The sequence below is a fragment of the Carya illinoinensis genome, chromosome 5 (assembly GCF_018687715.1).
Source record: "Carya illinoinensis cultivar Pawnee chromosome 5, C.illinoinensisPawnee_v1, whole genome shotgun sequence".
Classification (NCBI taxonomy): Eukaryota; Viridiplantae; Streptophyta; class Magnoliopsida; order Fagales; family Juglandaceae; genus Carya; species Carya illinoinensis.
Genome location: NC_056756.1, coordinates 17,720,676 through 17,729,955, shown reverse-complemented (window position 1 = coordinate 17,729,955; position 9,280 = coordinate 17,720,676). Strand labels below are relative to the sequence as shown.

Sequence of the window (9,280 nt, the reverse complement as noted above, 5' to 3'; positions counted from 1 at the left end):
TCCGGCAGCTGCCTTGCCCCAGGAGACACGATTGAGGTGCTCGGAGCTCGGCGACTTGCCTATTAGATAGATCTGGAGGCTCGCAAAATCGAGCTTGAGAATCTCGAGGCTCGCGGAAGATCTGAAAGACAAATCCACAGCCTTGGCCATTGTCCCCGCCGCCATGTAGGGCTAGTCCGGCGCCAACACCACTGACGCTAATCTACCCACTCCTGTATTAGAGACATGATCGGCGGCAAGCTTGGATCGTGTGGTATGAAGATGAAGGTTGAGCCGTATGGCTGGCCGTCGATCTCGCACATCAGGTGCTCAATTTCCTGGGCAAATGAACGGTGGATATCGAACTGACCAAGACCAACCGAGAGCCCCAAAGAAAAACTGGGAGTTTTCCGTCTCTGAGCAACTCGAGAACCAGGCGGCAACAGAAAATTTTTTCTTTTCAGTATCGTGCTGATAACGTGTTATGAAATCATGAAAATAGATAGAGAAATTCAAAGATGGATAGAGAGCTCAAAGAGGTTGAGAGAGAATGAGAGATGTTCACTTATTGATCTGTATCACCTATAACATCAATATATCAATATATATATAGGGTTACAAAAAGAGACTATGCTTTTGACGACTAGCACTATACGTTTGATGGCTAGTTAAATGTGGTCATACAATTCAAGATGGTTTATAACAATAATATATTTTTAATTAAAGGAGTATCATATTACCCACAAGATTGCATAACTAAAAATAGACTAAAAATACAAATTTATTATATGTTAAAAAAAAAAACAACAACAAAACAAAATAGTAATACATAAGTTGGTAAAAGATAATTAAACTGGCCTCTCCATGATAGTACTGTTTTAAGACTATCATACTCATAGATACAATTTTAAGATGTATAAATTCCTCACCTTCTTTTTAAAATTATTATTTTTTACATGAATTTCAAATTTATCTATTTTTTTTAAAGAATATGCATAGAATTTGATAATTTAAAATTACAAATATCATTTCTTATATTCTTTTTAAAGTATAGTTCTCTTTTCAGACTATTTATTCCCCACACAACATTTTAGATACATTAACAGCAGAAAATAATAAGTAACATGATATATATGATGGACTGGTAAAGTCAACAGTCTCTGGCTCTTTCTAACACAAGGATGGAAAAGGGTGCCTGCAACTGAGTGATTCAATGAGTTTCAGCCACGTACACGACTCGCGACCAACCGCCATCCACTCTCTCCTTAAAGTCCGCCCAGCAAAGGAAAACAGGAACGGGTAATGATATATTTATCATTCTTTTATTATTATTTTATTATTTATAATATATTTATATTTTTATTATTTTTTTAAACATTTTTTTACCATCTTTAATCATTAAAAAAAATTTTAAAAATATATAATTTTAATAATAATTACTTATTTAATTATTAAATAAAAAAAATTTAAAAAAAATTAAAAAATTAAAAAGAGTGATAAAAGAACGGTAAGACTATCATATTTAAAAAAGGAACTCATGTATTGAAAGTTTCAAGCTAGTCCTTGCACCTGCAATACATTTTCGAGCACTAATTTCATTTCATACACACAAACGCAGAGAACATGAGCCACATTCCATAGCTTTGTGAGTCGTGACTGCCAATTTTTAGAGCGATTCTGATTCATGGCGAAGATCATCAGTGATGATGTCAAGCTTCTGGGTGCATGGCCGAGCGTATTTGTGATGAGGCCTCGGATTGCCTTGAATATCAAATCTGTTGACTATGAGTTTCTTGAAGAGACGCTTGGGTGTAAGAGCCAGCTTCTTCTCCAATCCAACTCTGTTCACAAGAAAGTACCGGTCCTCATCCATGCTGGTAAGCCCATCTGCGAGTCTCTTATCATTGTTCAATACATTGACGAGGTCTGGAGCTCTGAACCCTCCATCCTCCCTTCCGATCCCCATGATCGAGCTATTGCACGCTTCTGGGCTTCCTATGTTGATGATAAGGTACGATATCTGAATCAAAGCAAAAATATTTGATGATAATAATAATAATAAAGCACCATAATTGGCTATAGGGCTGCTACCCACACCACCGGATGGGGGAGCCCCTGTCCCACCCCCCACTTCTAGCATGGGTGGGCAGACAATTTGGGCCCATGAATCTTAGCACCATCCCGACGAGCGGGTGCCCCCTTCGGGATGCTGGGAGTGGATTGTCCCCCACGACCGTCCGCCCCACCCTCTCCACCCACAATGAATAAACAACCGGAAAACACCAAGACAATACAAAACAACCGAAAATCCACAATAATCCATAACAATTAACAAAATAAAAATCCACAACAAAAAACTCCAAAACTCAACAGAAGTCATCTGACTTCAAACTCTACAAAGGACCATGGTTCCAAGTTCTACTGCCATTTGTGCTTCAAGGAGGAGGAGAAGAAAAAGTGGAGGGAAGAGAGGAGGGGGCGGCAACAGAGAGAGAGAGGCCAAAACGACGTCATTTTATTAAAGGAAAATATTTTTTAATATATATATATATAGGCTGCGCTAGGCAGATGGGTAAACCTTGGGTGGGCTTGCCCGGGCCTTGGGCCTGGCTCCCAGCTGTATGCGGGCATCTGCCCTTGATATACGGACTAGAGCCCCCGCCAGGCCTTACTCTGGCGGATACCACACAGGGTGGGGTGGGGTGATGCGTGGCGGTGCTTGCCGCCTAGCCCTAATTGGCTACTTACAGCGTGTGGTAGGTGAAAGTAGGTTAAATCAAGCATTAGTAGCCAATTGCAGAGTTTGTGTTGATGATCATGATCATTACTTATGCTAATTACACACGCGACATGATTTTGTATTTTATATATATCATCCATAAAATGTTGCTTGTAATTAGTAGCATAATTATTAAAAATCTCAAATGCGTGTGCAGTGGTTCCCATCCCTAAGACTCGTGATTGGTGCAGAAGGAGAAAGGACAGCGGCGTTGATTGACCAAGTGACCGAAGGGCTTGTTCTGTTGGAGGAAGCCTTTTGTAACAAGAAGGCGGCTTTCTTTGGGGGAGATCACATCGGGTTCCTCGATATTGCCCTGGGATCCATGTTGGGTTGGTTGAGAGTGACGGAGAACATGGTTGGGGTGAAGCTGCTAGACGAAGCAAAGACTCCTTGGCTGGTGCAATGGGCAGAGAACTTTTGTGCGGATGCTGCTGTTAAGGGTCCAATGCCACAAACTGAGAAGCTTGTAGAGTTTGCTAAGGGCCTTTTGACCAGAATGAGGGGCTCCTAGTTCTCCTAGTTTTCTGTGGACAACTACTTAATTTTATGCTCCTTTTTGCTAGGAAATTGTCTTCTGTTATGAATTATGAAGTGCAAAATGGAGCAGTTATATTATGTTTGGGGTCTCGTGTTGAAGTGTAAGCACATATCAAAGTAAGTATAGATGAGTTAGGAAAGTAAGTTTGTAATAGAGTTAAATAATTAAAATTTTAAATAGCAATTCGAGCCTATAAACTTTCACTTCGTTTATCAAATCAACCACTCTTTTTAATCCAAGTGTGAGGTAGGCCTACCTCTTTGACCTCAATAGCTTCGAAACTGTACAAGTTTTTATTTTAAACCTCAAGCCATTGAATTCAACTTAAAGGGGAACGAACGGATAGAAAGTATAAAAATTTTATATGTATTCATTTTTGTATATTTTTTCAGAAAAACTCTTAATTCAGGCGGTTTGGGACCAACGGCGCACCAACCATCCACCTGGATGTTAAATAAAACGGTTCCTTTTATTTTAAGATAGGTTTGATCGAGTACGCGGACATAAAGGATAATCTAGAAGCCACTCCTTGATTGCTCCTTTCATGAAGACTTCCCCGTAGCAGAGAAAGTGTGCTTTAACCAGAAAATGGGCTAAGCTTGTGAAGGAGCATAGGACAAGGTTTTACATCGTTTTTAATTCTACGAGATCCTTCTAGGGTATGGGTAAAAATATCTTAGTTTAGCATTTTCTTGACATCCGATGAGGACTAAAAGAGGAAGAGAAAAGTCATAGACTTGTATAGATATGATCTTCTCTTCTCGTCTTTCTTTTTAAAAATAAAAAATAAAAATAGAAATGATTTTGACAACAACAGTCCATGTCGAATTGCTGCACGGATTCGTTCACAACTCGCCTGTACCTAGACGAACTTATTTTTTTATGTATTCTACTAATGTGATTAATTGTGTAATTATAAAAAATTAATATAACCAATCATATTAATAAAATATATAAAAAAATATATAAAAATAATTATATATAACATTATTATAAAAAGCATTAGTTTTATTGACATTATAACACTGTTTTGGACAGTGTCGAAGGATTCGAATTTCGAGGAGGGATTTTATGTTAGATCATTGAGTATTGTGAGTGTGTGGGGTCCTAAAACTGTGTATCTCCAAATTGTAAAGTGCAAATAAAAAAGGGTAGAAAATCTGAATCATACATATAAGGGCATTGCTACTCAGCCGCCTCCAAGTTACCGCTCGAGTCACATGGCTAATTATTTAAAAAAATACAAAAATTGAAACTGAGCACAGAGAAAAATTGCAATCCAAACCATAGACATACTTTCACTCGGATTTTGTTTAATTCTCTCTCTCTTCTTTTAGTATTTTTCTTGATCTATTCATTGAGTTTCATGGCTGTTGAGAAATGAAGAAGAAGAAAAAACCCCTAAGATTGGAACTCACTTTATTTTGTGATCTTGTTTCCCTGTTGTTGAAATTCTCCCACAAATCGAAATTCTCAACATCGTTCAAGCTTTTTTCAACTAGAATTTCAGTCAGAATTGCAGAGAGATGCATTTCGAAGCCTTTGTGAATGGGGATGTCAAACTGGAAAGTTGAATCTTTAGACTCTTTATGGTTTCGTTGACGTGGGTTTTTATATATTTTGTAAAATAAAATGAATTAAATTTATTAGCCGGCATCCTCAAAACTTTGGTGAAAAATGGGTTGCGTAAATTTTAAAATTATAATTTCGTTTATGAATGAATGTAATGAAATATTTTTATTAAAAAAAAATTAAAAAAAGAAGAAGAAGAAGAAGAGAAAGATGAAGCTCTCCGTCTCTGCTACAGAGCGTATGAGATTCATCAAGCAGGCTATTAATTAGTTTCTCTTCCATTGAAAGAAGCTCCTCGTGCTTTCCCTTGAGTTTTGTTTTTTTTTTAAAAGAAATAAATGCAACATGGCAGCTATGTGAAGTGGCCACATCGAGCAGTAATATAGAGTAGTAGCATAGAGGCGGCATTGTAGCTTTTTCCTACATAATACATACAGTTACAGATAATTCTAACATTTGCGGGAGTTTCTGCAATAAAATTTTTGTAATGTAGGCTTTAGAAATTTTAATTAAGCAACATTAGTGAACAAGAAGTCAGACCCACACATGTGCATCTCAACCACCATCAATCAATCCCCGATTCCCACGTCACATCACAATCCAATCAAAACTTCAGCCTTCTACCACGTCATCACCTGCAATCGCGTTCGACACTCGATGTTTACACGTGTACGGCTCCTAATTCTTTTCAGCTCCTCGACTACCTCTTTTCGTCCTTCTCAGCCGCCACGCAGCGGAGGGCGAGCTCGCCCACCGCATGAACGCCACCCATGGCCTCCGCATCCAGTATTGGAGCAGCGTTCACAACAATGCACTACTATCTTGAAGTTGCAGGATCATGATGGTGCAATTACTTGTGGCAACACGAATGCACTTGATTTGCAGAAGCTGTCCTCACATTCTACCCTTGTTACTGATGATTCTATTGTAAATAATTTAATAGAAGTCCCTCACATAGATGAGCTGTTGTGTACCTTTAAGTTTATCATTTTTTTAAGTATTGAGCAATCATACACAATATCTTAATTTCTACATATCATTTTTTTTTAAGTTTATATTTTTTTAAATTAATTCAATTCTTTTATTTATTATTCATATATTAAATATTTGATTAAAAAATAATAAAAATTTAAAAAAATATAGTGTATGGAGGTGATATGAATAGTAAAAAATTGTGTAGATTTTTTCCCAAGTATTTACAGAGTTAGATACTGAGCTGTACAAATATTCTTTTATTTCTTAGTCTGTTAGTTTTCTTTTGAAGTATATAAATGGGAGTAGTTTGTAATGCGAAAAACAAGGAATAAGAAGCAGTTGCACTTTTTATCAATTCTCACTCTCTGTTATCTTCTTCCTTTCATTTTCTTTCTATTCTTATATGGTATCAGATCTATTGAGTGAGGTTTTTCTTTTTTCTTTTCTTCTTTCTTTCTTTTTTTTTTTTTTTAATTTTTATTTTTATTTTTATTTAATCTTGCTTCCCACATGGCTATTAACACAAACAGTTCTTTATTTCTTGATTTTACTAACATTATCAACCCTTACCGACTTGACCATGGGGATAATCCTTCCATCCCTTTGGTCCCTAATCTCCTCACCATAAGAATTACACCATTTTCGTCAAGAGCTATGTGCAGACCTCTTTGAGTACAAACAAAAACTTGGTTTTATCGATTGCACTTTGCTAAAACCAAAAGCCTCAACTGAGTTTTTGTATAATGCCTGGAAATGCTGCAATGACCTGGTTGTCTCTTTTCAATGCTCTCTATATTGGACAATAAAAGCTATGATGAGTTAGGAGGACATTGATAATGTATGCAAGCGTGGTTCCAAGATTTGATTATGAACCTTACGAAAGTATGATTCATAATAATTAGATTGGTAGTTTGTATTACTGCAAATAAGTTCTTGCAGTAAGAAGGATTTACTATTTGCCAGCACCTGGATTATTGATATGAGAAATGATTTTTGCAGTCGGTAAATACAGTCAGCGTGCAATCGCTTTGAAAAAAATAAATTAATATAGAACCTATATGAAAAAAAAATTATTTTTATAACTTTTTTTTATTCATTCTGTACAACCATAAAAAAAAAATATTTTTATTTATTCTGTACAACCGACTGCATACCGACTACATTTACCGACTGCGTCTAACAAAGCCCTCTTGATATTGATATGAATTTTATGCAGCTATGCCATCTTCTACAGTATGAGTGCCATGTTTTAACAAAATCCACTCTCTTTTTGTCGTTTTTTCTTAATGCTATGGTTCAAAGTGCGAACTTCTTCAGCATCTAGGTGTACTTAGATGCAGCCAGTTTATTGTTGCGAGTGTACGTACGGGGTGAAATTGATCCTTTTAAGGACCGTCTCAAGATCTAGCAAGTTCGCTAGCAGTGGTATTAGTTTAGTCAAATTTATATTTGAATTTAGTTAATATTAACACTTTTTTATATTTGTTTATTTCATTTAAATTCAATCGCTACTTTAGATTAGTCATTCATTCTTTATATCATAATAAAATATTACTAAATTAATAAATTTTTATTTAATTTATTTTATTACATTTTATAATTCTACCAATTAAATGTTAATAATAATAATATTCTAATTAAATTAATATTATTATATTATAATTAAATTAATATTAAAAAAGTATTATTAAATGCTATTAATAATTATATTATAATTAAATTAATATTAAAAAAGTATTATTAAATGCTATTAATAATTATATTCTAATTAAATTAATATTAGAAAAAGTATCATTAAATGTTAATAATAATTATATTATATTAAATTAATATTACAAAAAAGTATTATTAAATGTTAATAGTAATTATATTCTAATTAAATTAATATTAAAAAAAGTATTATTAAATGTTAATAATAATTATATTATATTCAATTAATATTAAAAAATATTATTAAATGTTAATAATAATTATATTCTAAATTTTAAATGTTAATTATATTCTAATTAATTTAATTACTTGTTTGAAATGAGAAATTAATATTTTATTGTTTGATGAATGAATAGTGGTCTTCCATCTTTAGCCAACCACTGTAGCAAAAGTTCAAATTATTTTAAATTTGCCTAATCCATTGTGAAAGATTTTTGAGCCAAATTATGTAAAATTTGGCCAAGCATCTCATTTGGCCAAGTCAATGAGGATGCCTTTACAGGTCAAGTGAGTCACAGTGAATCACCCTTGCAATAGAAATTCTACAGTATTTTTTTTTTTTCCTACAGTAGTTAATAAGGGAGTCATTTCATTAATATTGAAGTTATTAGTGTTATATAGCATTAGAGCTATATTAGTATAGATATTAGTATTAGTATACAATTATAAATATTAGTATAAGTAAAAAATTATATAATTAATTTATAAAATTATTTATATAAATTATATATATATATATTTTCATTCTGTCCGGTCAGGAAAACCTCTGGACCAAGACCAGACCAAACTCATTCGGTCCTTCACAAATTGGACCGGACCGGACCAGACCCAATTCGGTCCGGTCCAGTCGGTTTAATCTCACCCTAATTAGAGGACAGGTTAGGCAATTGATTCGTTCATGCATGTTAGCTTTTATTCATGCGTATTTATTATATGCTGTTAGAAAAGATGCAATCAGGCTTTTTAATGCATCACATGCTTTTTTGTTTATGGAACATGGTGTTAACTATTTAGAATGTGGTTGTCCAGAAAACCCTTTAACACAAACTAAAATTTAGATAATTATTCTGGATTTATTAGGCAGGCCAAATTAATTGCTTCCAAAACAGCCCCTGAACATAAACTGAACAAATCAAGCAAGCATTAATGCCATGTGTGGTAATTTTCAAAGTACACATCCTTCTTCTCAGTCCAATGACAATTGTGGAGGAACAGTATGTAATGTGCAAACAACATGCAACTACGTCAAAATGCTTTGGAACTCTAAACCACAAAAAGCATGGTAGATTTTAAAAGTAGGAGTAATTTCTCAACATCTATGTGACTTTTGTTGATTATGTTGCTTACATTCTTCATTCTAAGTTTGGCTGTTCAGACTTAGGTGATTGATCAGTTTCTTTCGTGTTGCTCAAGCCCCCATATCTGCATTGTAGTTCATCTTGTTATAAAGGTGCCCTTGCTATGGACCAAAAATATGAAAGTTGAATTACCATCTGTTGACATAGATAAGAAAGAGATTTGTGACTCGTGAAAGACAAATAGATTACTTCAAAAGTTAAAAGAGCTATAATTTATGCTACGTTCATATGACCTTGGAAAGGAGCAAATTCTTATCACATGTAATTGGTAGGATGGCGTGTTTTATGTACTCTTGATAGTATAATCACAATTAGCACTTGCGTTTCATGGTAGATATCATGATAAGCATAATTTAATTGTTCTGC

The 9,280-nt window shown here is 34.4% G+C and overlaps 1 protein-coding gene across 1 annotated transcript; it reads left to right on the top strand.

The window, feature by feature from the left end:
• The first annotated feature begins 1,510 nt into the window (after nt 1-1,510).
• On the top strand, nt 1,511-3,482 carry LOC122310662 (glutathione S-transferase U17-like). The gene is made up of 2 exons (XM_043124755.1): nt 1,511-1,990; nt 2,916-3,482. The coding sequence occupies exons 1-2, from the start codon at nt 1,664-1,666 to the stop codon at nt 3,270-3,272; spliced, it is 684 nt and encodes a 227-aa protein (XP_042980689.1). The 5' UTR covers nt 1,511-1,663; the 3' UTR covers nt 3,273-3,482.
• The last annotated feature ends 5,798 nt before the right edge of the window (nt 3,483-9,280 follow it).